The 26389-nt window shown below is 47.3% G+C and overlaps 1 protein-coding gene across 3 annotated transcripts; it reads right to left on the bottom strand.

Annotated features, from left to right (window-relative positions):
- Positions 1-1483: 1483 nt before the first annotated feature.
- On the bottom strand, positions 1484-22704 carry LOC140251589 (charged multivesicular body protein 3). Of its 3 annotated transcripts, XM_072335550.1 has the most exons (7): positions 22151-22510; positions 20427-20566; positions 4633-4693; positions 3753-3932; positions 2901-3022; positions 2247-2361; positions 1484-2059 (listed from the first exon to the last, which is right to left on the bottom strand). In XM_072335550.1, exons 1-7 carry the CDS (start codon positions 22374-22376, stop codon positions 1926-1928), a joined length of 978 nt encoding a protein of 325 aa, XP_072191651.1. In that variant the 5' UTR covers positions 22377-22510; the 3' UTR covers positions 1484-1925. The 3 variants fall into 3 exon arrangements, with proteins under 3 accessions (XP_072191651.1, XP_072191650.1, XP_072191649.1); XM_072335549.1 differs by lacking the exons at positions 20427-20566; positions 22151-22510 and adding an exon at positions 4856-5000; XM_072335548.1 differs by lacking the exons at positions 1484-2059; positions 2247-2361; positions 2901-3022; positions 3753-3932; positions 4633-4693 and adding exons at positions 6099-8122; positions 9619-9734 and having other exon boundaries at positions 22151-22704.
- Between the last annotated feature and the right edge of the window lie 3685 nt (positions 22705-26389).

Here is a 26389-nt window from a genome sequence, read left to right as displayed (position 1 = left end):
GCTTCCATTTCACAAAGCACACTGCTCTAAAATGACGTGGAGCCCCAAAACATCACTAATTGTACAAACAAGCGGAGGAGAAGAAATGCAGCTGTCAGCTACTGCCACAAGCTCAAACCAAATCAGCTTTTCTATTCCTCAGCGCCCCTTTGAGCACTGAAACACACAGGGCAGCAGCTGGGCTGAGCCAGGCACAGGGCAGCTTTGTGAGCCAGAAGTTGTTTGTCTGAACTCAGTGTGAGCTCCTCGGGGAGAGGACGGGAGGCAGCAGCAGGTCAGTGCAGGCACTGTGGTGTAGCTCAGTGTGCACCGAGATGCTCCCGTGCACTGAACTCCTGCTGCTGCCTTGAAGTCTGCTGAACAGCTGTGTGTGTTCAGTGGGAACTTCCCTCCTTCTTTACCTGCTGAGGTCTTTAGCTGGCAGAAATGAGGTCAGCCACCTTGGAACTGCTCCATCTGCCTCCTGCAAGGAGAAACAAAACTCTCACTTGGCACTTTGTGTTTGAAGCCGTGAAGAACCCTTCAAGACAACACCCATGTTTCAGATGAGCGTTCATTCTTACAGTAGCGAGCTTCAAGGAAATGAAATAAAGCAGCTTAATTGCCTTTCTTGGATCTGGTTGGAGGATGCGTATCTTAGCACTGAGTGCAATGAGTCACACTGATTTCACACACACATGTGCACATACCTCTGAGGAGATCCACTTGTTGAAGGTGGATTTTGAGTTTCCTTACCCCTGCTGTTACATAACCTCATCTTACCCCAGCTTTTAACTACTGCTGCTCTGTGACTTTCCAGGTGTTTTTCCTTTCTGAGTTGTGAAGTTGATAAGAAACAGATTGCCCCCTCACTCAGCTCTTTGTTCGCTTTGCAGCAGAAAGGCAGCACTTGAGTTTCATTGCTCCAAAGCTGGGCCCCAACCCAGAAGCATTAGGGCTGTTGTGGGCTGTGCATGAACAGCATGAACCGGAACAGCACTTGGCTCCTCCTTGCTTTGTCAGCTGAGACTGGAAGCTGTTGGGCAGCACCCAGCTCTGTCTGCCTCCTCCTAACTTTATTCACTAAGTCTGGCTTACAATTAGAGACTGCTTACTTTGCTACTGACCTGCTCGAACAGAGGAAGCATGGCGGTGTGAGCTGCATCTACTGCATCAAGACCTGAAGTTTTCCTCTGGGAGGAGGCATTTGGTGGGGTGGACTCAAACCCCAACAATGTGTCACTTCAACAGCAGCTGAATTCACCGAGTGTGGCACAGAAGTACCTGCTATGGTCATGATGATGTTAGAAGTACCTGCTATGGTCATGATGATGTTAGAAGTACCTGGTTTGGTCATGATGATGTTAGAAGTACGTGGTATCGTTATGATGATGTTCAGACAGATGCAGCGTCCCTCAGCTTTCAGTGTTACGATACCACATACAGAACGGAGTTCTGAGCATTTCTCACTTCTCTAGTGCAAATGAGCAGCTGTGTCCACCCATCACTTTAAGAGCAGCTTTAATCAAATCTGGAGCGAGTCAGTAAAACAAAGACCTTACACCACCGGAGGATTTTTGGTAGCTGATTAAGCCAAAGTGCCATTTAGCTTCAAGGAACATCCTTCCCCAAGAATATACTTCCAAACCCGCTATCTAAAAATACATCACGTTACCCCACCTTTGCCCTTTCACCATCATCTCCCACATGAGATGGGCTGAATGAAAAGGGGGATAAAATAATCTCCTGAGACCGCAGCCCCCAGGAAGCAGCAGCGTTATTACATAACGTAATAGATGGATGACGGCAGTTCCTTGGAGAACACGGGGCTCAGGCAGAAAAAATATATATATATTACGTAAAATATTTGCACATCTTAAGTTTTGCATTTTGAAGATACAACATCCCGTCGTGGGAAAGAAAGGCAGACTGTACACGTTTCCTCCTTAGCTACGCAGGGTAGCCAGTCGCGACTGCATTGCTTCAATGTCTTCTTCCTCATCGTCAGCAGCAGCCGCTCCCATGGGTTCTGGCTCTGGAAGAGCATCCGTGACTTTACTCGGTGCTTTACCCAAGGCCCCTGTGGACGACACAAACAGAGCCCTTATGAGCAGTCAGTCGTGTAATAATCAGCAGCTTTTTTAGGTACAGGTGCTTCAATAATTCCGCCAGCCCCTGTCAGGTAACACACAACAGTCTGACTTTACAGGCCCTCGAGGTTGGGGTGGTTGGACTCACTGGGCTCCCGGTGGCCCACAAAGACTCACCAGCTGTAATTTCAAACAGGATTTTGTCAATTTCCATCTCTGCTTCCTCCTCCATTTCCTCCTCATCTTCCATGCTTTCGAAGGTGTCCTCCAGCATCTCCTCTATGATACCAGCCTAACAGGAACAAAAAGACAGCAGGTGATGCCATTGCAAACAGGAGAGCGGTCATTTCCCACTGAGTATCAGACTGTGCCCATGCAGGACATCCAACCACTGCTCAAGCTTTTCTGAATCAGACCGGCTGCTTGCATGCCAACACACCCGCCTGTGTTCTGAGTTGTATCTGTACAACTGGTGCACAGGGAAAGCAGCGAGAAATGAGGATTAAAGAAGCACGTTCTCCCATTCACACCCTGCAGCTGTTATTCATTTCTGTTGTTCGCCAAAACACCTACAACATCTAGAACCCATGTTAATGCAAGCTTGCAGCCACAGAGGCATCTGTACATAAAGCCTAAGCTATAGAACAGGCCGTCAGATCTGTGTCTGACATAAGCTTCCCTTCTTTTCCACCTGCGTTTAAAAACACCCCCCTACAGGGCCTGCAGGCACAGGGCCGAAGCGTTCTGCTGTATAATGGTACAAGTTGCACAGCGCTTTGGCTCACTGGACAACCAGCCCCTGTTCAGCCCGATCCGCGTTACAGATCTTACCTTCATCATCTCTTTGGATAATTCTCTCATGGTCGCCTGGATTTCAGGGATTTTCACTAAGCTCTGCATAGCTTTCATGACTTCCGTGCTCTTCTGCAACGAACCCGCTACTCTGAGGACGGCTGTGAAGGAGAGGCAGAGAATAACCTGAACGATCCCCGCGTCACAAAGATGAAACACGGATAAAAAACTGACATTTAGGCCATTTGATTTTAAATGTACAGCCTTCAATACAAACTCCAGGCTGAATTCTACATTCCTTCTCATTGCTTGGTCAGCACATCAGAGCATCCACAGTGCGATGAAGGTGCTGGTAGCAGAACATGGAGGCTGCTCTGCATTTTTCCTCCTAAGGGAAATCCCAATCTGCAAGAATGGGTATGTGGGGAGTCGTGTTTGACCTTTGAAATGTGAAGGTTCAGTAGCTTATTAACCCAGAGTTTGGGTGTTTACTTCCTCGTTGCCATCACACTGTAAGCGCTGGCAACGTCAGATCACATACATGCTTCTACTTGTGGATCTCGGTCCTCATCAACCAGAGAGGAGGATCAGGACCGAGCTGTCGATGCTGCTGATGCCCATTCAAAGCTGTGTGCTATGGTGCGCTGACACATGCACTGCCTGAGTGAGCCTACAGGGAGGTAAGCGCCCATCCTGGCTGGATGTGGGGACTCAGAACTGCATTTCCCCAGGCCCTGAACCCCCCCAGAATCAGCATCCTTTAACAAGAGAAACCTGCTCCCAAATTCCACCTCTCTCAACTCATCCTACAGATGACTGTCTCTAAATGGAAACTCAGCCCTCGCCTCTGGAACTCGGGGTCTCATTGCACCGGGGCGCACAAGTTCTTACCAAGCTGGTTCTTCATCCCCATGAGAACGGAGTTCATGTGAGCTTTGGAGGCATAGAGTTTGCTTACAGCCTTCCTCGAGCGGATCAGTTCCTTGGCCAGGATCACACAGACGTCCTTCTGCCCCTTTTTGGCAGCATCCTTTATGGACCGCTTCACCTTTTCTTCTTCTCTCTGAATATCTGGAGTACGGAAGAAGAAGAGCAGCCAACTTACGTCCTGCTGTGTGGATTTGGAAGGAAAAGAACCCAGCCATATTGTGGAGTGTATGTTCAAAGAAAAGAAAGGTTCAGGTTCTGGGAAGGCAAACCCAAGTTTGACGTGATGAGGTGCGATGTGGGTACGTTACACCTACACAGAACATCCCACATGTAGAACTTCAGGATGAGGATGGTTCTGTGTGACGGACCAACTCGGCCCCAGGCCCACCTCATTCCTCCATCCCAGATGCAATAACTACTGTGGGTTATTCGACTACAGCCCATCCCCTGCTGTGAGAAGGTGGCCTTCCAAATACTTGGAGGGAGCTTTAAACAGGAGGGGGAGCAGATGTTTACAAAGGTGGATAGTGATGGGACAACGGGGATGGTCTTAAATGGAGACAGGGGAGGTTTGGGTTGGATATCAGGAGGAAGTTTTTCACCCAGAGGGTGGTGACGCATTGGAACATGTTGCCCAAGGAGGCTGTGGATGCCCCATCCCTGCAGGCATTCAAGGCCAGGCTGGATGTGGCTCTGGGCAGCCTGGTGTGTTTGTTAGTGACCCTGCACGTATCAGGGGGTTGGAACTGGATGATCTTTGAGGTCCTTTTCAACCCAGGCCGTTCTATGACTCTATGACAAGGAAGGCGGGGCAGCACAAAGGAAAGGCAGCAGCACACACCTCTGATCTGTCTGTCAATGACTCTCATTTCCTTCCTGATCTTCAGGGACCATTCGTTCACCTCAAAACGAGAAACTCCGCGTTAGCTGCCGTTCGGACGCCGTAGGTTCGCTATGGCCGCCCGTTTACCCGCATTGTAACCCCCAGCACCAACCCGCAGCGCTCCACGGCCGGTCCCATCCCCGCACCCCGCACCCCGTCCCGGCCCCACTCCGTCCCTCACCAGCTCCTTGGGCGGCTTCTCGGGGGTCTTCCCGAACAGCCCCATCCCGGAACCCGCCCCGCCCGCTGACGGGGCCTTGCGGCTCACAGCCCTCTGCGCCTGCGTCGATGGCCGCCGCCCGGCCTCATTGCGCATGCGTGCGCCTCCGCCCTAAACGTCGCCGTGTGGGCGGGGCGTAACCCTCATTAGCCACGCCCCCTCTCGGCGGAGGCCACGCCCCCCGCGGGCCGTAATTATCTGCGCACATGGAAGCGCCCTCTGTGTCTCTGCTGCTAATGAAGCAGCACTTCGTGGCATTGATAAGACGAATTGGATCAGGAGAGCACGACGAGCTCATTAAAGCCTTCATCTGGAACAGGTGTGCAATACAGCTCAACAACATGGCCGGCCCGCCGCCCAGCAGCACTGCCTGGCACGGGCTGTGTGTGTCGGTCCCCTGCGTAGGTCAGTGCTAAGGGGCTTTGTGAGCACTCACATCCCCAATGGCTCCAAAGGCACCGTAAGGAGATGGATCAGAACTGAACCAGGGAGCTGCGTTTACGCTTTCCACTGTCTTCATTGATTATCCTCCTTCCGTACCACACGGGCAAGAACTGGGGAGGAGATGGAGTGAAATGCGTGGCATTCTGCTGCTTCGTGATGGTGATGAAGTGAAATGAATGGCATTCTGCTGCTTCATGATGGTTTGCTTCGAGGCTGGAGACCACGAAGCCTTCCTCATGTCTGCAGATGAGGTACTGGAGAGACAGCTCTGAGAAAGCAATCTGTGATCAATTAGGAAACCCCTGATGGAGCAGAGAACCTCAGTGAGACAACACTGCCTTATCATAGTATCATAGTATTGTGCGAGTTGGAAGGGACCTTAGAGATCATCGAGTCCAACTCCCGGGTTTCGAGCCCCCTGTGTAGCGAAGCGGCACTTCTACCCCTGCGCCACAGGGGGGATTCGAACCCGGGCCCTCCAGTGCCGCAGGCAGCAGCTTAAACCATTGTGCATTGAGTCACAGAATCCTTCCAGTTGGAAGGGACCTCTGCAGGCCATTTAATCCAACTCCCCTGCAAAGCTCAGGGACGCCACAGCTACCTTCACAGCACAGAAACGAATCCCAGCATCCCTAGGAGATGATCTATTAGTCACAAAAGTTGCGTTATGTTTTTATTGTCTTCACAGATAAATCAGACCAGCAAGACACCTGGAGCTACACGCACAAAATATTTATCAAAACAATTAACGTTACAAATCTTCCTTTTAAAATAATTTATTTCACGTTATCTCTTTCGAAACGGTGCCATCTCACAACGTCAACGCGGATGTGCCGAACAGACTCTAAAATAAGAAACACTTAAATGAAGCAATCGTCTCCGATTAGAATTTAGATTCCCCCCGTCTCCTCACTTGTAAACGTTTGCTGGGACACGCTTCTGGTGGAGCTTTGATTTTGTGCTTAGAAAAAAAACAGAGTCGAGTTTCCGGACGTTGAAAAGAAAAGAAGTTATTTTGTACGGTAAGGATGCATTCAGTTCAACACACAAGGCAACCAAACAACTCTGCCATTAACGTTAGCATCGTGTATATTTTAGTTCACTGCACTAACATTTAAACTAAAACTTCAAACCACGTAATCTTTAAGTGACTAACATTTACAAGGCAAGCAGGAACAGCCTGGAAGCTGACAAAGGACACGGACGCGCGGCTAAGACGGGCTATCACTGGACAAAGGCTGTGGATGCGTGTATGGCTGCTTTTTTTTGTATGAAGCCCACCTGCATACAGGGCAGCAGTGCCGCCCGCCTGCCAGCCACATCACAATGCAATTCTGGTGGAAGACGTGGCCGCAGGGCAGGCCCATCAGCAGGCAGCCCCTCTCGAAATTCTCCAGACACACCACGCATTCCGTACAGTGCAACATCTCGGGGGGCCACGCTGACCAATCTGGTTCGTCTGCGGTGCTGTACGACCCGTACGACCTCGCTTTCCGTTCGCACGGCTCCTTGGAACAACATTTACTGGCGCACAAACAGCTGTCGGCACGGCAGCGAGGGTCTCCTGCCCTGGGCCTGTGAAATGTATTTGGTTCATCGTCCTCCGAGATGTCTTTTTCACTGCTGAAGACCTCTCTGTTCTCACTGTCAGAGTCACTTTCGCTGTCTTGAAGGGTTTCCAGCATTTCCTCATCCGAATGGACGCCGAGGCATTTAAACCTCCACATTGGTAAGTTTTTGATATAATCTGTTGGTATCAGAGGGTGAAGCCAGAGATCGGGGAAAGCCAAACGCTCCAAGAACAGATCTGGGTCTTCGTCCCAATCCGAGTCAAAAGGGAAGTGCTGGAAGGAAGCAATAGGATGAAACAAGTAGCTGGTGTACCAGTCCCACAGGCTTGAGAGCCACTCCAGATTGTTAGCATTGACTTCATCGTTGTTGTTATTGCGTCTTCTCTTCTTCTCGAAGTAATCAATCAGTAAACCATGACCAAGGTACGTGCTGAGGAAGAGCGCTGGGTGTGAAGAGTAGAACATCCAGTCGGCTCTTACCCAAGAAGCCAACGTAGTTGTGTTGGAGTACCTGAAGAGTTTTAAACTGTACTCGTAAAAGCTGTCCAAGTAAGGTAGTTGCAAAAAACCCAACACGGGTAGCCAGGAAATAATTAGCAGTGAATTATACGTCCCTAAAGTGCTTATAAGAACCACAAAGCGCTTTATAGTAGCGCCTTGCGTAATGAACAGGTCCATCCAAGCCATCAGATTGACCAAAACTAAGCTTAAAACAAATAAATCATTAACTTCTGGTTGCAACGAGCGCAAAAAGGAATCCATGGCACGCAGTGATACAAATTCACCAGCATTACTTCCATACCTGTAAATCCCTTCGGGAGTCCTAAGTATGTAGGATGGTATCTTGTCGATACCAATTTCTGCCATGTAACTTTTATTGTCCCAGTTTTCCACGTTCACAAAAATGAACTCTACTCTCCCGGTAAACTTCACGCTTAGTGCAGAGAAGAAGGCTGGAGGCTGGTCGAGGCTGGCAAATAGGTATATTTTCACACGGTACTGGTCACTCCTGTTCCACTCTTCTCTTAAATGTTCAGAGTTGTAAATGGTTTTGATCCGAGAAGCAGCATGGGCTGTGATCCATTTGAAAATGTGCTCCACTTCAATTTTGCGCCCGCTGTATTCTTTAAGCATGACTTTTCCCTTGGAGGTGCTGGTTTGTGGAACTGACATAATGAGGGTGGATTTCAGCCAGCCCCTCCTCCTGCAGTATCTGCAAAGGAAATGGCAAGTTAGATTAGGAGCCGTATTCTCCTGCAGCTGCAGTCCTTACATCTCCTTAATGAGCCCAAAAATTAGACACGGTGAGCACCTGGGAGTTCTTACAGATAACAGCATGAAATACAGGCATCCAATAGGCTCTGACAGAGAGCACTTATTCTTACAACACATCTGTTATCTCTTTTATCCATCTTTTGTCTCTTTGTTATCTATCTTACAAGAAAGCCGTGAGCAGACATGCATTTGTCAAACGCTGAAAGAGGCGCAGCGTTCATTCTCATTGGTTATTATAAACAAGGCCATACATTAGAGTCACCTTGCCTTGGAACTGGCTTTGAGAAGTACGCAAGTAGACTTTTTTCTCTACACCACAGAGCTTTGGTAGTGGAGCTATTTTCATAGGCATTCTGGCCAAGAAAATAACCACTACAATACAAGTCAGTGTCCTGCAGCTCTCAGATAACTTTTTCCAGTGCTTCCTTCCAACCCAGTTTTGTCACTCAGCAGCAGGGTGAATTCAACAGGGCAATGGTGCGCTCACAGCTGCTTCAATGAAGTGAGAAGGGTGCGCGCTTCTTACTGGGGCCATTTTGGAAGGATGCAGGCAGTCCAATTGGTGTGGTGAGAGCTCACCATAAAACCAGCAGAGGCAGAGATGGGATGAACTCATGAGGATTCTATGATTCTACGATAAAACTGAGGCTAGTCAGGAGCTATGCAAAGAGAAACGTTGCCGAAGTTTCAAGATGCTCAGATATCGGTGCTTTTACTATGTAAGAATCTTCCCTTTCAATTAATATTGCAATCTCTGTAAACATTTAGCATTTGAGATACCTAAGGTGCATTCTAGACAAGGTTTCCTGTCATGTGAAGCAAATGCTTCCCGCAAAATGCTATAAAACGACTGCTTCTGCAGCAGCACAGAATTGTTAACAGCTTCTTTGACTATGCTTTTCTTCCTCATTTGAAATCATATGTAAACAACAGAGAGTCTTGCACAGCACGCTGTCTGCTGACAAAGGGTGTGTTCATGTTTATATGGAAGCAGGCATATATTTGTCAAGGAACAGGATGGCAGGCACTGTTTGAAGGTTCACGCTCACCTGTGTTTCTCCTTTCCGGATGACAAAAGAGTAACTCTACAACCCAGAGCTCTCTTATATGGGCTGTATGCAGCTTCATTCTAAGCAAGCACAGCTCCTGTCCATGAATGCCCGAAGGCCAGATTCTTCTACTCATTCTCTACCACTGCTGTATGGTGCCCTACACAGTCTAATCATGTATTTCCCCCACGATGCTTTAGCAAGCTGCAGGCCTGTGTTTATGATGCTGATAAATAATGCAGCAGAGAATTCTGAACAGACTTTAGCAGAGATATAAATAAAAGCACCTTTTATCACAGCTGCTTTTACAACGTAGAAAGCTCTGCTGCCGGAATACAGCTCAGCCTTAAATATTCTGGATTTAGATAATCCTTTAAGAATATACCTGGGGTCACTGGAACAGTTAAAAGTCCCAGTACGGATGCCGAATCTCGATACTTTCTTCACCATTTTCTCCCAGTGGACTTTACCCACCAGTGGACTTCTGTCGTTTGCTATGACCTATTGGCAAAAAAAGATAATAATTCAGTGTCACAGTACGTTTGCTTTCCAAAATAAAGAGCAAATTTCATGAAAAGAGAGATCTGGTCACTCTTGATATCGTCTTCCCCTTCCCTTAGACAATACAACAGGAACCCAGAACAGATCATCTCACCAAGAGTCTTTGATGAGTGACACTCTAGGACAGAAATGCTCCTTGTGCAGAGAGGCAAAAACGCACACTGCCATTTTAAGTTAAGGTACACCAAAGAAACGCTGTCTCAAAGCAGGCAGAACATATACAGGTATAGTGTCTGTACCTGATATCAGTTTATCCTGCCATCAACCACCTCTGAGCAGTGGGAACTAATAATTAAACTCCCAGATCATGCCCAAAAATCATCTGCTGGTGACTCAGTCCGTGAGGTTATGTGACTGCTGCACCAACTCCCATGTCCCACCTGCAATTTCAAGTTGGTAATTCACTGTGAATAGATCCCAAGGTCTAATTTGCCATAACCTGCTGTATTAAAGAAGTACATCCGGTTACTTACACATAAGCGACTACAGGTGCAAATGACAAAGGATAAGGACTGATTAATAACTGTACAGGGAAGGGGAAAAAAAGGAGAACCTGCCTGTCTGTTGCCTGCAGGTAATGCTGGATGACATGACCGGTCATGCGTTATGCCATGAGCCGTCACGGTTTCTATTTTAGAAGTGCCTCACATGCTGCCACAAGCTGACTGGCAACCACTTGAAACACGTTTTTAAATCAAGTTTTGAAACTTGTATTTGTTAGGTATTTGTTTACCCACCATTGAACTGCTCCCATTGAACTGGGCTTTATAACCTGAAATGTCAGCTCTCCTCCCTAAGTTAGGCTGTCAGCATGAATAGCAATCTGTGTACAGGCTGAGACACTGGGCTGGAAAGCACGCCCGGCCTCGGAGAATCAAAAGTGTATCTGCTTTGTGCTATGTAGCATCCATGCAGAAACTGAAAAGAAATGGATTCACTGCACAGGATGTCCTGCATAGAGACACAGAGCTAAAGCCTGACGTAACCTGCCTGCCCATGGGTTAAGTGTGACCTTCAGGCACCCAGACAACCAGCTGGGGACATTGCTGAGGCTTCTTCACATCACCTGCTGGGCATTTTCAATTTCTTCCTTCTGTACACTTCAAGCCAAAGAGATCACATTCCTAAAGTCAACTTGAGACATTGATATCAATAAATCCCCAAAGCTACTACAGCACAATAAAGGCACCTGGCATAGTGAGGAGTCATTACATTTTATTAAGAAGTATTGAAACAAAACATTGGAAAATATAGTACTCTTGGGGCCAAGTGCTAAGAGATCCTTCTCATTACACTACACTGCACTATACTATACTGCACTACACTACACTGCACTATAGTACCCGCTGCCAGTGCCCAGAGAGGTCACCAGGTGTCTCACCATGTTTGTCTCACTGGCTGTTGGCACTGCCTGATTTTCAGGCTAGGTTAATAGTAGATTCCCTGTTCATTGCAGGGGAGTTGGACTAGATAGCACTCAGAGGTCCCTTCCACCTCCAAGGATCCTGTGATGGTGTGATTCTAATTCCCATCCTATCAAAAAGTCTGTGCTCTTGGAGAAAGTTGCTTTGGAAGATGGGGGTAGAATTGGCAGTTTTTGTCTCATAACCAAATAGAACTTTCCTGTGGTTTTGCACACTTCGCAAAATGCTCTGAGCTCATGGTTTTTTTTATGCCATCGTTACCAAAAAACAACACAACCAAAGATGACTGTTGCTGTTCCTTGTAGGCAGCACCCACTGACAGCATGGGGAGTTCACTGCATGGAGACACTTGGGAAAGCAATCGTAGAATCATAAAGGTTGAAATAAAGCTCTAAGCTCATTGAGTCCAACCCATCCCCACCAATCCACGTCCCTCAGTGCCACACCTATGTATTTCTTGAACACCTCCAGGGACGGTGACTCCACCACCTCCCAGGGCAGCTGTGCCAATGCATCACCACTCTTTCTAACAAGAACTTTATCCTAACATCCATCCCAAACCTCCCCTGCTGCAACTTGAGGCTGTTCCCTCTCATCCTATCACTGTTACCTGTTTGAAGAGGCCAACTCATACCTCATTCCAGCCTCCTTTCAGGGAGCAGATGAGGTCTCCATTGAGCCTCCCCTTTTCCACACTGAACAATCCCAGCTCCCTCAGCTGCTCCCCACCAAATCTGTGCTCCAGATCCCTCACAGCTCCACTGCCCTTCTCTGGACACACTCCAGGGCATCCAGGTCTTTCTTTCAGAGAGGGCCCCAGCACTGAACACGGTTCTCCATCATCTCTGTGGAAGAGGGTGTCAACTACAGGGTAAGCAACCACAACGTAATCCAGTCTAAAGATAACTTACAAACACTTGTAACAGAACTTAGTGAAGAAGTGTGAATTTTCATCAGATAAGACATTTAGCTGATAAGAACCGCGGCTGACAAGAGCAGGTGAGTGAATGCACAACAGGCCTGCAAGTTCTTCAAGGCATCAAAGCAATCCAGATTTTGTTATTTTAAGCAAGGGGGAAAAGCTGTCTCAAAAATGAACTCAGTGCTCCGCATCTGTTGTCAGATGATGAGGGGATGGCTGGCTGGGGACAGGCTAGCATGTTTCTGGCACCTGGAGATGGAAACAAAGCTCAAATGACATCATGCACTTTGAATCAGACTAAGCAGAACTGTAACACAACGGGCACATGAAATTATAGATCAACCTGCAAACGTTTCTTATAAAACCTCCATCACAGCGATCTGCGCTGATGGGAGAGTTAGTAACTATTTTTAAGAGCGAGTGAAGAAATCATCCCACTGCTTTCATCCCAACCAATTGCAGAGCAAACGTTAAAGGCACAGAGATGATGGAATTTCCCATCCCCTTCAGCATGGAATCATAGAATTGCTCAGGTTGGAATAACTGAAGTTGTATCATTCCTGCTTAAGATGAGAGTTCAAATAACCAATCTCAATTTGCAAGACAAAGGAGAGGCAGTCACCTTTTCATGCTCTGGTAGAGCACTGGCGCAGTGCTGCATGGGAAGCTTGCAGGTGAAATGGAGATCAACTTTAGTAATGAGTAAAAAATTCATCAGAAAGTAAATCAGAAATTGGCTGAGGCAAGAAAATATCCAAGTGCCAGAAAAATATTAACAGAGTTCTGGATGGATTTCTCTGAGATCTGCTCTGTATCTGTCCTTATTACTGCCCGTCCTGTAGAACGCCCAGAGCCATTCACAGCTGCCATATAGCAGGGGAGCACATCGACGGGGAAAAAAAGAGGATTATAATGCCATACAGGAAGGGCTGCACAAAGCTCACAGAGCAGAGCGTCAGAAATGAAATCGAAATCAATAGCAAACTGAACACCCGGAGTTCATCAGGTAGGAAACACAGCGGGATGCGAAACGTGGGAGCCTGCTTTGGCAGGGCGGTTGGACTGGATGATCTCTAGAGGTCCCTTCCAACCCCTACAATTCTGTGGGGCTGCCAGCTGATCCAGCGGGGCTGTACGGCATCAGCTGTAACTGGCTGTGAGATAAGCGAGCACTAGGAAATATTACACCTGGCAAAAACAAACTGCTTGATTGATTTCATGCGCTGGGAGTAGCGAGGCAGGCATTTGGAGTCGCTGGAATTGAAGGGCAATGTCAGTTCAAGCACAATCAGAACAAATTAGCCATGAATACCCTTAGGCCTAAAGTCAAGGCACATTTCCAAGATGAATGGAACAGTCAACAGGAATACTACACACAGACAACCTATTTTAAAGAGAGAGCAAGCCACTTTATAAACATGTACTCCACAGCCTAAGAGAGGTGAACTCACTAATCAAGAAGGTCCTTTTTGGCCTCATGTTCCACTTAAACTGGAGAAATCAAGAGAAATCTCAAAGAAAAAAAAAGCCAGGTATCTTTTATGAGATGAGCCAGCACGGCTGGGAAACATCTGTGACATTTACAGGAATAAAAGCCCTCCAAGCTCTTCTTGTTATTAGCTGCATTCACGTTCTGCAAAATGTCATCTGTCAGAGTGACAAATAATATAAAGAAGATAATCCAATTAATCTATTAATCATCTTAATGGGCTAAGAGAATCCAACAGGATCAAAGCTACCCTGCCATTTGACAGCCCTATGGCAGGGAATACATCTGCTACCTACTGTACACCTAACCCAGGCCAGAGGACTGGATCAGAACTACTGTGCTTCCTCTTCATGTCAATGTCAATCTGCATGAGTGGAACAACTAGTGTGGAAGAAGAAACCGGAGAGAAGGTTCGGCCCTCATTGGACTCTATTTATCTACGAGCTTCCTCTGGAGTCTCAGACTTCATACGTCATCTGTGAATCTGGGAGGACCACAAAACACACCAAAAGGTCAGGAGACTCCCAAGCAACTATTGTGAAATACTGAAGGTAGATGCTACCAAGAAGTGCAAAGCAAAGACAGAAAGACAGTCTTGGAGAGCTCCTCGATTTCTATGCCTTGTGACTGAAGTTTCTTTTTCACTTTCCACTGTGTAACCATAAACCTAAAAAGATGGTGTCAGATACCACGTGAAAACAAACACAACAAAAAGTATAGAATTCTAGAGTCGCAGAATCACCACAGTTGGAAAAGACCTCCAAGATCACCCAGTCCAACCAACCACCCATCACCAATATTCCCCACTAAACCACGTCCCTCAGTACAGCATCTAAATGCTTCCTGAACTCCACCACCTCCCTGGACAGCCCATTCCAGCACCTGACCATCTTTCAAAGAAGTTCTTAAAACACCCAACCTGAATCTCTCCTGGTGCAACGTGAGGCCAATAGAAAATATGAATGGAGGGACACACTGGAGATATCATTTTGGAAGTATGAACAGACTGGTGATTTCAGCTGGCAGTTGTGTCAGTAGCTTCTGCATTGAAAGAGTTCTTCTGACACTGAATTAGAACAGTCCCATGGGATATAAACAGGCGACGCCAATTAAGAACCTAATTAATAGAATCATTTTGATCTATAAGTTAAAATAGCCACAGCAATGACATTAAAGAAGCAAACAGACTTTAAGAACAAATAACCCGAAGAAACATAAATGCTTTAAAAAATAAAACAGTGTCAGTGAGACCTTTCATAGAATGGCCTGGGTTGAAAAGGACCTCAAAGATCATCCAGTTTCAACCCCCCTGCTGTGTGCAGGGTCACCAACCAGCTGACCAGGCTGCCCAGAGCCACATCCAGCCTGGCCTTGAATGCCTCCAGGGATGGGGCATCCACAGCCTCCTTGGGCAACCTGTTCCAGTGCGTCACCACCCTCTGGGTGAAAAACTTCCTCCTAATATCCAACCTAAACCTCCCCTGTCTCAGCTTAAACCCATTCCCCCTTGTCCTATCACTATCCACCCTCTGTAAACAGTCATTTGCTTAATCCAATTTGCTTAATCCAAAAGGAAAGCTCCTCAAGTAGATGCACAGACACCACAGGGACCACTTCATAACTTCCACTGATGCAGCTGCACTGTAACTTCCCAGCTATTGTTAAGGATTTGTCTAAATTATTCTATGCAACTTTAAGAAGATAAGTACCAGTAAAAGTTGTAATGACTGTCAAAGAGACTCAAGGAAGATGGAGGAGAGAGCTTCCATATAGCAAAGCAAAGTGTGCTGAAGGATACAGACCATGAAGACCTTTGACAGGCAGCTCTGTAGAGGACATTTAAAAACCACTCCTTAAATCTAGTTACTACCCATTCCAATGGCCTCAGAAACCTCAAGTAACCTCAGCAGCACCACGGAGAAAAACAACCTGACAGATTATTTACTTGGCTACTCAACAACCCTTGTGCTTGGCTGGTTTGATTAAGAGCCGCTCTGCTTGTATTGTTACATTGCGCCAGAGATGGGAATACTAAGGAAAAAAAGGAAACAAAATAGAAAGGCAGAAGCTCAGAGCTAAGCAATGCACACGTGTTTTCTACATTAGTATATTTTTGTTTGTGATGGAAAAATATTCACGTTGGCAGCATCTCCGAGCCAATATGGGACATGAGTGTGTGCCATTAAAGGAAGAGAAAGCTATCCAAATGAAAGCACCAAGGGAAGCTCCAACATTATCCAAGTTGGATGTTAGCCGAGATACCAGGTGTCAGGCACACCTGCTCATACCAAGCACACAACGTTCTGAATACACCCAAATAGGCAAAACCTGGTTTTACAGCCTGGCCACAAAGACAGCTCCAAGTACCCATCAAGACAGGACACTGGGGAGCTGTAACACAGATTAAATCGTAAGGGGAATTTAAGAGCCATCATCACCCTCTGCACACAAACACATGCAGGCGGCCCTCCGAGGAGCAGTCAGCAAGGCAATCCCTGCACGCAGGAACACAGACCGCCGAGCTGGAAAGATCTGCGTGATTCTGCCAAAAGCAAAACCCATTTCTAACTTATTTAAGGAACTGGTAAGGTCACACGTGTGTGAGAGCTGACAGCACGGCTCAGCACGCTCCAGTCTGAGATAGCCAGACTCACACAGGTCCAGGAACTCAGTCAGAGTGCCTGCAGAGGGTAGGTGAGCAAAGGCAGCCTTATAGCACCGCACAAAGCACACATGCTCTGTGGAAGACTTCATCCACAAAGATATAAAAGCTGAAGAACACTAGTCCATTAATTAAGCTTCCTGTGTGTCTTACATAGTTGGTTGGTGTTTTTTTTGTCATTAACTGTTATGTTACTATGCTTCCACAGATAAAACAGTAGAGATATTGGGACAAGTCACTGCAATATATCTAATTAAAACCGATCTGGTGTGTTATCTACTAGAAGCATGGGGAAAAGCCTATTTATGCTGTTCCTGGATGCATTCAAGGCCAGGCTGGATGTGGTTCTGGGCAGCCTGGTCTGCTGGATGGCAAACCCTGCACATAGCAGGGGGTTGGAACCAGATGATCCTTGTGGTCCTTTTCAACCCAGGCCGTTCTATGATTCTATGATGATACAAGAATGTCTGCACCTTCATTCATTCCGAGACATCTCACACACAGCTGATCACTCTGCTCTGTGCTGATGAAACTGAATTTCCACAGTCACTCTGTCCCAAGGACTCACAACTAATTCACATTCCATCCCTATGGATTAAAGATGTCTGCGTTTTGTTGGTTTTTTTTTCTCATTTCTTGTCTTTTCTGGGAAAGAAACGATGAGAAATTCAGTTAAAATAGGTAGAGACAGAAGAGTGCATCCATCATAGCACATAACAGTTAACTACCTGGAAATTACACGTAGCTTTTCAAGGCAGGCAAGCTGTTCTACCCACCAATCTGAACAGCCCTGTTGAGTCCTCTCCACACGCAAGGGCTGAAAATGAATGAGCCGCTATAATGAATTCACAAAGATATGCAGGCACTGTTAGGACTATTTCACTTCAGCTGATGGTATTCTACACCTCTGGCAGGAGAAGAAGGCTCTCCAGAAGGATACTGAAAGCTAAAATGGGGGATCCTATGGTAAATGATCCTGAAGGGCTACTGGAAAAAATGGCACAAACACTGAATAACGTATTTTAAATGGGCTAAGTGCTTACACCTAATTGCCTTCTAATGAGAACAAGCAGTCACCTGGCAAATTTGAGAAGGCAAATATGAAAATTACTCTGCATGCAAGCAAAAGCAAATCAAAACAGAAGAAAGATCCCCAAAACTCTGCACAAACATCCCTCCCTCTGTGATTACACCACTTGAATGTGAAACCTGGATGCAGAACAGACTGGAATGTAAGAGGTATGCGGACATGGCACTAAGGGATGTGGCTCAGTGCTGGCACATGGTGGGTCATGCTGCTGGCTAGATTGGTCATCCTGAAGATCTATTCCAGCTGACACGGTGCTATTATTTTCCACCCACGGTCACATCTTTCGCATCTCTCCTAGCCATGCTGGCTGCTGGACATGTTTTTCCTGCTGCCCTGAAGCCAAGAATAAAGTTCTCTTTGCTTCTTTCTAACACCATGTTACAAAAGGTCTTTTACTAAACAAAAGAAAAGCATAAATTTAGATTTGATCTTCATTCAAAGAGATTTTTCTTTTAATCTGTAGATCCTTGACTGTACGTTTTTACAAAGCCTTAATGGCTATGTACACTGTTGGATGTGATAGACTTCTAGTGAGTAGCCAGAGAGTGGTAAGGTATATAAGAGCCTGGAAAAGCAAGAATGCTGTGTTACTCCTCTGCCAATAAACCAAACTGCACCATTCTCTGCACCAGAAGCTACCATCCATCCTTCCAGCTCACCAGGGAAGTGCATAACAGCAGCTGGCAAGCAAGAAGAAAAACATAAAAGGAAAGGTGATGAGATCATGAGATAATAAGAGAGAACGTGCTGCTGTCTGAGGCTCTACGGAAGCCCCATACAGGAGCACAGGACACTTGCTAGCAGCTACATTGGTAAACATACTGCTGTACCACTGAACCTCAATTCTTTGCATACGGATTTCCAGAAGACAAAACGTAGCCACAGAACATTTGGTTTCCCTGTATCTGATCTCTGATTTTTTTTTCAAGAGATTCATCTTGTTGGCTCTAAATGAAAATTCACCTCTGAATTTATCAGACACATCAAGAAACAATCGTAGTTTCCTCATTTCACTCACATTCTCTGCAGACAGGACATGCTATTACGTTACCACCCAGAAATCTCATTTACATGCACTGGAAAATTAAAATCATCTTCCGAGTCTTCATCTTCTGATACATCATCATGAAGTCTTCCAGACCAATTCAACCAACATGCACTGTGTGAGCTGAGCCAGAACTGCTCCTCTCCCTCCACTGCTTTCCCAGCCCACGTGGAACAGATTCAGGGTCGGGAAAGAACCTGGAGCTCCTTTCTGCTTCCCAGCCAGCAGCAACAACAGAGCAGGGAATGCTCCCCCCTTCTCTGTGGTCACTGAGCCTCTATATAAAGCATCCTCTCTCCTGCCCTGTCCCCTACCTAAACTCTGACCTGAGCAGCTGTTTCCACAGTATGCCTAAAGGAGAATGAGAGCAATCAGGAGTTGCAATTGGAAGTGATGACAGGAAGACTTGCAGGGAAGAAGCACATGAAAAAAAAGCATGGAAAAACCTGTGAAAGGACACAAAGAACCCAGTGCAGGAGTGAAGTAATTGCGGTGAGGGAAACAAATGAAAACACAGCGATGAAAACTTGAGGGAAGGCAAAAACGAAAGAAAGAAATGTGATATCTTGAGTGGTTTTCATTGCGGAGAAAGAGACCAACAGCATTCAGCAAGTAAATTATTCAGTAAATTCCAATAATGTTTCTTTCCACAGCTATTGTGACCAACTGAATAGCTGTGCAAATATTTCCAAGACGATGACAACATTCATCACATGTGAGATATCAAAACGCAGCCTGATTGATTGGCTATTACCAAGCTGGCTGAAAATATATTACCATTAAAATTCAGCAAACATCTGACAACAGAGAACCGCCACATTTTCCTCTTCTGAACTGTATGGAGAGGAGTTCTTTCACATTGTACTCACATATGAATTTGTCAGCACAGTGAGCACAGTGTCACTCAACAGCAGCCCTCGCTCTGCCTGAAGGATCCCCTTCTGTGCGATTTAAAGCTGAAGTTTGGACTCAGTGATCATTTCCAAACTGCCAACACCATTTTGACTACAAAGGTAATCTGTCGTCTCATTGCCTGCTTCAGAGGTGGAGATAGCAGAGCTCTAGTAACAGAAAGTCACTGAATCCTGATAATCAATTTAAATAGAAAACATGAAGGGAGGAGATCAGACAAACCGTGTAATGCAGGAAGGAGAGCTGTCAACTAAACAACGAATTACCTGGTGGAAAAATCTGATTGCCCACCGTGGCTGGTGGCAGGGAACTTTCACCTAAAAAGATCTTTTAGCAATGGAGATGTTGGTGAAGGAAAGTATTTTTTCACATTCTTAATCTAAACTACTTATCTTACGTTCTCATATGTTCCCAAGAGTGATGATAAATTGTTCCAGAGCCTCATCTGCAGCAGCCTGAATGTTTTCTCCTTCTCATGCAGCCCTGGGGAAGCACGCTGTTAATCAGTGGGCCCACAAGGTTTGAGTAAAGGCAAACTTTGAGCTTCCAGAATGTCTTGTGCAAACAGGCCTCTGGATTGGAAAGCTGCACGTCTCTCATTTGTGAAGAGGTAACAGAGAATGCTGAAGTGCTCTGAGCCCTTTAGATAAATAGACACTTAAACCAATCGGGTCTGAGCATGTAATAAAAGAAGAGCAAGACCAGAGGCACTGCTCCTGTGCCAGCTGGGAGCATATATACCTAATGCACTTCATACAATACACAAACGTGCACAGTATCAGGGCCTGTGTGCTAAAGTGTGTGCTACTCTGCTTGTTTGCTGGCTGTAAAGCATCTGTTTTCTAAAAGCAATCCACCGACTAACACATTTTCTTCTTCTTCTGTGTGTAGGAACTCTGTTGCTTCCAGTCTTGCTCAGGTTTTAGAACAGATTTGCTCCTTCTGATCTCCCTGACGTGGTTTATCTCTGCCACTATCTCTCTGCTGTGCACTTTTCCTACTAGTTAACCACTCCCCAAAATTCCTGCTTCAAAACTTACTTTGAATGAGATAAATAGATAAAAAAATACATGATAAAATATCCTTACCTGTACCAGCCAGATCCCATCTTTTGTGTCTTCTACAAGCTCATAGAAATGCATTTCACCACTGAAGTTTGTACTTGAAACTGACTCAGAGGCCTCTTCCTCCTTGAGAGCAGAATAAAGTTCCCCTTCCATAAGATCACCTGAAAAAGAGACAACTGGAGACATTCAGTTTGAACATCGTGACAGATCACTTCATAGCAGCAAATCCTAATAGGAATCGCCATTCTATTTCAGAAAGCGGCAGTTTCACTACGTAGATTTTAAATGGGTGCTCAAACCCCTTATCAATAGGAAGGCACTGAACTGAAGTTACTTTAGTTCCATCCATACTGACCTGACTACGGACAATTTGACAGCGCTCCTGAATACACAGACGTTATCCCACATGAGAGCAAATGAGCATCTCCTGAGCCTCCCTACCTGAAAACCTTTAATGCCAACTGCTATTTTGGCAACTAATATGTTAAATTGGAAGAAATGAAGTCTTGCCCAAAGGCTTCCTACAAAATGAGGGGGGGAAAAAAGTGCCGTGTTACAGCTGAAAGGCTTGAGAGCTTTCAAAAAGTATCCATGGAATTCCAACTTTGAAATTAGAGAAAAATTCTGCAAAGCCTATTGGCACCAGAGTTGTTTCCATGACATTTTAAGTCAGTTAATACAGTTTGTTTGGCGTTAAACACTTCCCTGCAGCATTTGCAGCCCAAACATAATGACATCATGAAAGTACGTGACAGCCAAGGAGCGAAAGTGATTGGAAACAATACCCAAATTGCCTCCTGGTGCCGACTGGTGAAGCAGCAAAGTGAATAAACAACATAAATAAACAACGAACAATACAAGCAAATTAGATTGAGATGTCCAGCTTTACCATCAATTCTTAAAGCCAGTTAGCGTTTTGGGGCCCTCCCTGTATTCACCCAAACCCTTCTCTTTATTTCTATCTGGCTTCCTGAGTTCCCTTCCTGTAGCACGGGGATTTTTCTCTCTCTCACAGCAGCCCTTTGCCCAGTGATTTACAAGCAGCAATGTCCTGCTTGGCTGGCACTACGCTGATTACATCAGCCCATCTCGAGCCCTTTGGGCTACTTTCCTTTGGGCCACCATCTGTACTTTCCATGCACCCTCAATGCTGCAGCGCTGCCCGGCGCCCCACAGCCCCCCACTTTAACCAGCCTGTACCAACTTCTGCAGCACTTCCCTGCCCTTTTCCACGCTGCTTTCCACGCACAGCAGCCACCGATCCCACAGCGCTGCCGTCCTGACGGCACCTCTCAGCAAACAAACGCACCGTAGGGAAAAGGGACGCGGATAACAAGCCGGCCCCGACTGTAAATAGCAACCCAGCAGCCTGCGGATATCTGGATTCTTTCCTCCTCGTTTTTCACGGCGGATGACATTCGCTTTCAGCCGGCCAAAGGGAACCCTTCCCCGAAGGGAAACCATTGCTCGGCAGCCTCGCCGAGGCCTCCTCCTCAACGCCGCCACCCCGCCGCCCGCCCGTGCCTCCCCCCACAGCCGCCCCAACGGCGGTGCCGAGCTCGGGGCACTCCGGGGTCACGCCGGGCCCGTGCCGGGCGCGCTGACGCAGCGGGGAGCGCCGCTAATGCCGCCGTCCGAGCGCCGCCCGGGGCTCCCGCCGCAGCACCGCGATGTCCTTGGCCGGAGCTGCCGCCTTAGGCCCGAGGGGAGGGAGGGAGGGAAGGGAGGAGGACAAGCGGCCCTACCTGACTTCTCCACCAGCTCCCGGACATCTTTCTTCTCGGGCAGCCCCGAGTGCCCCAAGCCGCGGCACTCCAGGATGGTCCGCAGCTTCCTGAAGCTCAGCGCCACCGGGTCCACCAGCTGCGTGGCGAAGAAGCCGGTCTCGTACCACACCACGGCCTCGAACACCCTGGCCAGGACGAAGAGCACCAGGAAATACAGCAGCAAGAAGCACAGCTTCAGCCACATCTTTCCCGGCGGGGCTGACGGACGGACGGACGGCCTGGAGAAGCCGGGGGGGGCCGGCGCTGCCCCGCGGGTGGCGGCGCTGAGGCGGCGCGGGGCTGTCAGCGCGGCGGGGCTGCGCGCCCCCCGCCTCCCTCCCGCCGCTGTCCCCGCCCCGGCGGAGCCGCGGCCGCCGGCGGAGACATAACAAGTGACGTGTGCGGGCGGGCGGGGATCGGCGGAGCGAGTGAGGGGGGCCGAGCCGAGCCGAACCTTCACTCCCCTCCTCTCCGCCCGCTGCTCGCGGCCCCGGAGGTCCTTATGGCCCCGGAGGTCGTTATAGCCCCGGCCCCGCCGCCTCTCGCCGGCTGACGGCCGCAAAGCGCCTGAGGCGGTGAGGGCGGCTCGGGAAGGCGGGCTGCGAGCTCAGCGGCTCCGGCCTGCAGACCAAATGGGCTGCGCCATAAATGAAGAGGTTGTGCCGTAAATAAAAGGGGTTGTGCTTGCCCTCGGTGTAAGAAAAACACCGAGAATGGGCAAACTGCGACCCAGAGTGACGTTTTTCATTCGGAGAAAGATGTTCATGCAGCCAGAGCTGAAGTGCTTGGACAGTTCACAGGATCATAGAATCCTGAAGGTTGGGAAGGGCCTCACAGAGAATCATACCGTAGAATGGCTTAGGTTGAATAGGACCATAACCATCATCTCCTATGGGCAGGGTTGCCAACCGCTGTAGACCAGACCACTTCACTGGGGTTCTGCACAAGAAGGGTGAGAAAGGCTGTAAGGAGGTGATTTAGCTTGCTTCGAAACACACTGCAGTCACAGTCGGTCTTTGAGATGAAGGCTCTCCTCCAAAGGGAACTCAGCATCGCCTCTGTAGGTTTAGTTATTTTAAGAAACCACAGTTTGCATTAAAATTGTCAACTCATACACAAACACAGAAATAGCACAGCTTCCTTTAAAGGATCCTGACAACCCCTCGGAGCACACACACACACGCTGAAGTAATTCTGCACTAAGGCATGAAAATCGAATTGTAACATAAATATTGACCTGCAGGAAGCATCTAAACGGCCGCACTCTTCAGAGCTGTTAAAAAAAACAGTTAGAGGGTTCTCTACATGTTGATATGAAGGGGAAGAAACCCACTAATCACTCAACCCACACCAACCATCATAAGAAAGAAATATGAGTGCTGCTTTTCTGCTCCACCTTTCCCTGCCTTATCCTATCCAGCTTGGGCATCCTGGATGCAGGTTCAGCCCGTTGTGTCCCGTTTAGCTTTGCAGCTTGCTGCACGGCCATGATGTTCTCTTTGACATCCTTTCTTCTGCAGTTGGGCTCTTTTCGTTTCTGGAAGGGGAAGAGGAATTGCAGAAATAGCTGCTCACAAACTAAGCTCTCGTGGGCTTCCAAATGTTCTGCATTGTACCGGGAGCCGTACAGCTCTTTATTCTTCATAATGGTAACGTGGTACAGAAAAGATTAGAGGAGGAAAGGGTGGACTGCACCAGAGCTGCCGCTGTTGCTCAACTGGATGGATATAAAGGGGTTTCAGCAGCTCAGTTTGATTTGGAGTGAGCTTGCACAGAAGGTAGCGGAGGAACAAGTGACAGAGCTTGTAGGAGGACAGGCTGCAGCCCTCTCCTTCACAGTCACTCCATTTTAAACCCCCCTCCAAGGGCCCACCTCCCTGATGAGAAAGTGTCTGTGGCACAGCATCAGGGAGATTAATCCTTCCCTCTTGGCAACAACAAACCCAAGAGTGGCTTTGTTATCGCAGTTGGCAGAGCCAAGGGATTGTCAATACAAAGCACACTTAATGTCACCTGTCGGTAGGACCAGAAACAGGCTCCCCTGGAGTGCTGAGAACACACTGCAAGGCCACATTTCTTAGAGAGGTTTCACGGAGCCCTTTTACTGCTGTCACACGCACAAGAAGCAGCCCCATTTCCCTGCCCTCCCCGTGTTTCTTCTCTGAATCTTTTGGCTGTGTGCTGAGCTGAGGGATGCCCTGCTTCCTCCAGCTGGAAAGCACCTAGCATTAATTAAAGCTACGCTCACAGCTCAACTATTTGCAACACCAACTGCTGGGGAGGCTGTCACCAGTATGTTATTTCCTACTGCTCATGGGCTGAGTTAAATCAATTCTTAACATTCCCCAGTGGTAACTGATGATGAGTCCCCTGCAGATACTGAGCTCATCATCTGCCAGAACTCAAAACCCTGGAGTAATTTCAAGAAAGTAGAACTATTGTTTCAAACCGCTATCCAACACATACACACACCCCAAACAAGCCAGAGCAAAGCAACCGTGAGCACAGCAGTACAGAGACAACAGAAATGTGAGGGAAGGGGAAAGATGCAAGTGAAGAGCGGGACAGGGATGAATAGGAACAAGAACCACAGGTGACAGGCTAGCTGAAGGCCTGGGGGACAAAAGGGGTAACAGGAGGGAGCTGTGCATTGGGCCTGGGGCCTCTGTGCTGCAGTACTGGTTCTGCAAAGATTTGTTTTGAGCAGCACTGAGGGCTGCACTGGTACAAACCTGTTGAGCATTCGCATATTCAGAGAATCCTGGCTTTTTTTTCCTCCTTCCAGCTCATGTTTGATATGCTGAGAAAGACTTCCTGAATGCACACTGTCTTTGCATCTTTAGTTTACAAACCTGATGTGATATTTTCTAGGTACGGCTGACATTCGTTGGTTTCTAGTTGTAACTCAGAATGTCTTTGACATGTCACCCGCAAACAACTTTTCAGAGAGTTATAATTAGCTGGAAAATTTGAATACCACAGCAGGGAATTAAAAATTCATTTGGGGTGAAGACAAACAAGACACGCGCTGACATTTTAAAGACCTCGGGGTTAACTCAAAGTAATTAACAATATTAAACAGTCGTCAGACAGACAGTTCTGTGCTCACTGAGCAAATCAAACAGATGTAATGAGAACTAAGTATATAAATTCCATCTTTAAACGAAAACCCAAAGCAGGGATCTACCTCTACACCGTCCATATTTCACTTGGATTTCTGAGAGAATGAGACCAAAGCCTGAGAACTGGGACAGACACCTTTTCTTGTCACAGTCAGATCTGAAGACTCGGCTGCCCATTGATGAATGGCAAGGATTCCCTCTCCTCCTCCATCCTTTGCTGCGAGTAGCTGCTGACTGTGGCCCCTAGGAATACAGGCAATAATCCACCTTCTAGACCCGGCCATCTACTGGGAACAGTAAGACAAGTATTGTCAGTTTTGAAGTCAATACAACTGAAGACTGGAAATCTTAATATCATCATCACCCCCTCCTTTCTGGATAGTCTTAATGTTGCCACATACCAAGATCAGTCAACTAACGTGTAAGCTACTAGAAACCCAGTTTTACCATGAGTCAGCCGACTCTGTAAATATAATTGGCAGGCGCTTAGTAACATATAGTCTTCTTGAACTACATTTTAAACAACACGAGTGCATCTCAACAAATATTTATGCGTGCTATGAAACATTACTTATCCGATGTTAATTCAATAAACCAACAAGCCTCTGTGAGAGCGCCAAAACAAAATGGCGGCACCCGGACAGCGTTGTTTTACCTGGAGGAATTTTAAACTCAAAAATGCTTCCCGTGAGTGGCCAAAAGGAGGTAGATTCAATGTACAGGTGTTATTCTGCAATAGGTCGGCCAGTATTTGGTTAAAGCTCTGGTTATTCAGGTGAGGCAAGAATGGCGTGATCCAGCAGTGAATCACACAGCAGTGCCGGTGGGACCAGATCTCCAGAGGTCACAAAGTCCAATGTCCTGCTGGAGGCAGGGACGGCTGGGACACCAGACCATCGAGCTGTGCCAGGCTTTGTGCAGGATGGAGTTTTGCTCTTTGATCCCACAATCTTTCCTGTGGTAACTGCGTGTAAGCACACAGCACTTAACAGCGCAGAGAGGTACATGAATCAAGGCCAAGGCAGCACACAAGAGCAGAGTACATTAATTACATCTTGAATTGCCTTTTTTCTTTCCCTAGGTATTAGTAGGTAAT

This window comes from Excalfactoria chinensis, chromosome 4, assembly GCF_039878825.1.
Source record: "Excalfactoria chinensis isolate bCotChi1 chromosome 4, bCotChi1.hap2, whole genome shotgun sequence".
NCBI classification, from domain to species: Eukaryota; Metazoa; Chordata; class Aves; order Galliformes; family Phasianidae; genus Excalfactoria; species Excalfactoria chinensis.
The sequence above is the reverse complement of the archived record's forward strand: the minus strand, read 5'-3'. Positions and strand labels throughout refer to the sequence as shown.

Bases quoted from the DNA above. Each gene is read 5' to 3' on its own strand.
- LOC140251589 (XM_072335548.1), bottom strand. From the start codon at position 22,376: ATGTGGCTGAAGCTGTGCTTCTTGCTGCTGTATTTCCTGGTGCTCTTC. The intron at 9,735-20,426 runs GTAAGGATATTT...TTTTGCCAATAG, and splicing joins ATGGGATCTGGCTGGTACAG to GTCATAGCAAACGACAGAAG. The intron at 8,123-9,618 runs GTATATTCTTAA...TTTCCTTTGCAG, and splicing joins AACTGTTCCAGTGACCCCAG to ATACTGCAGGAGGAGGGGCT.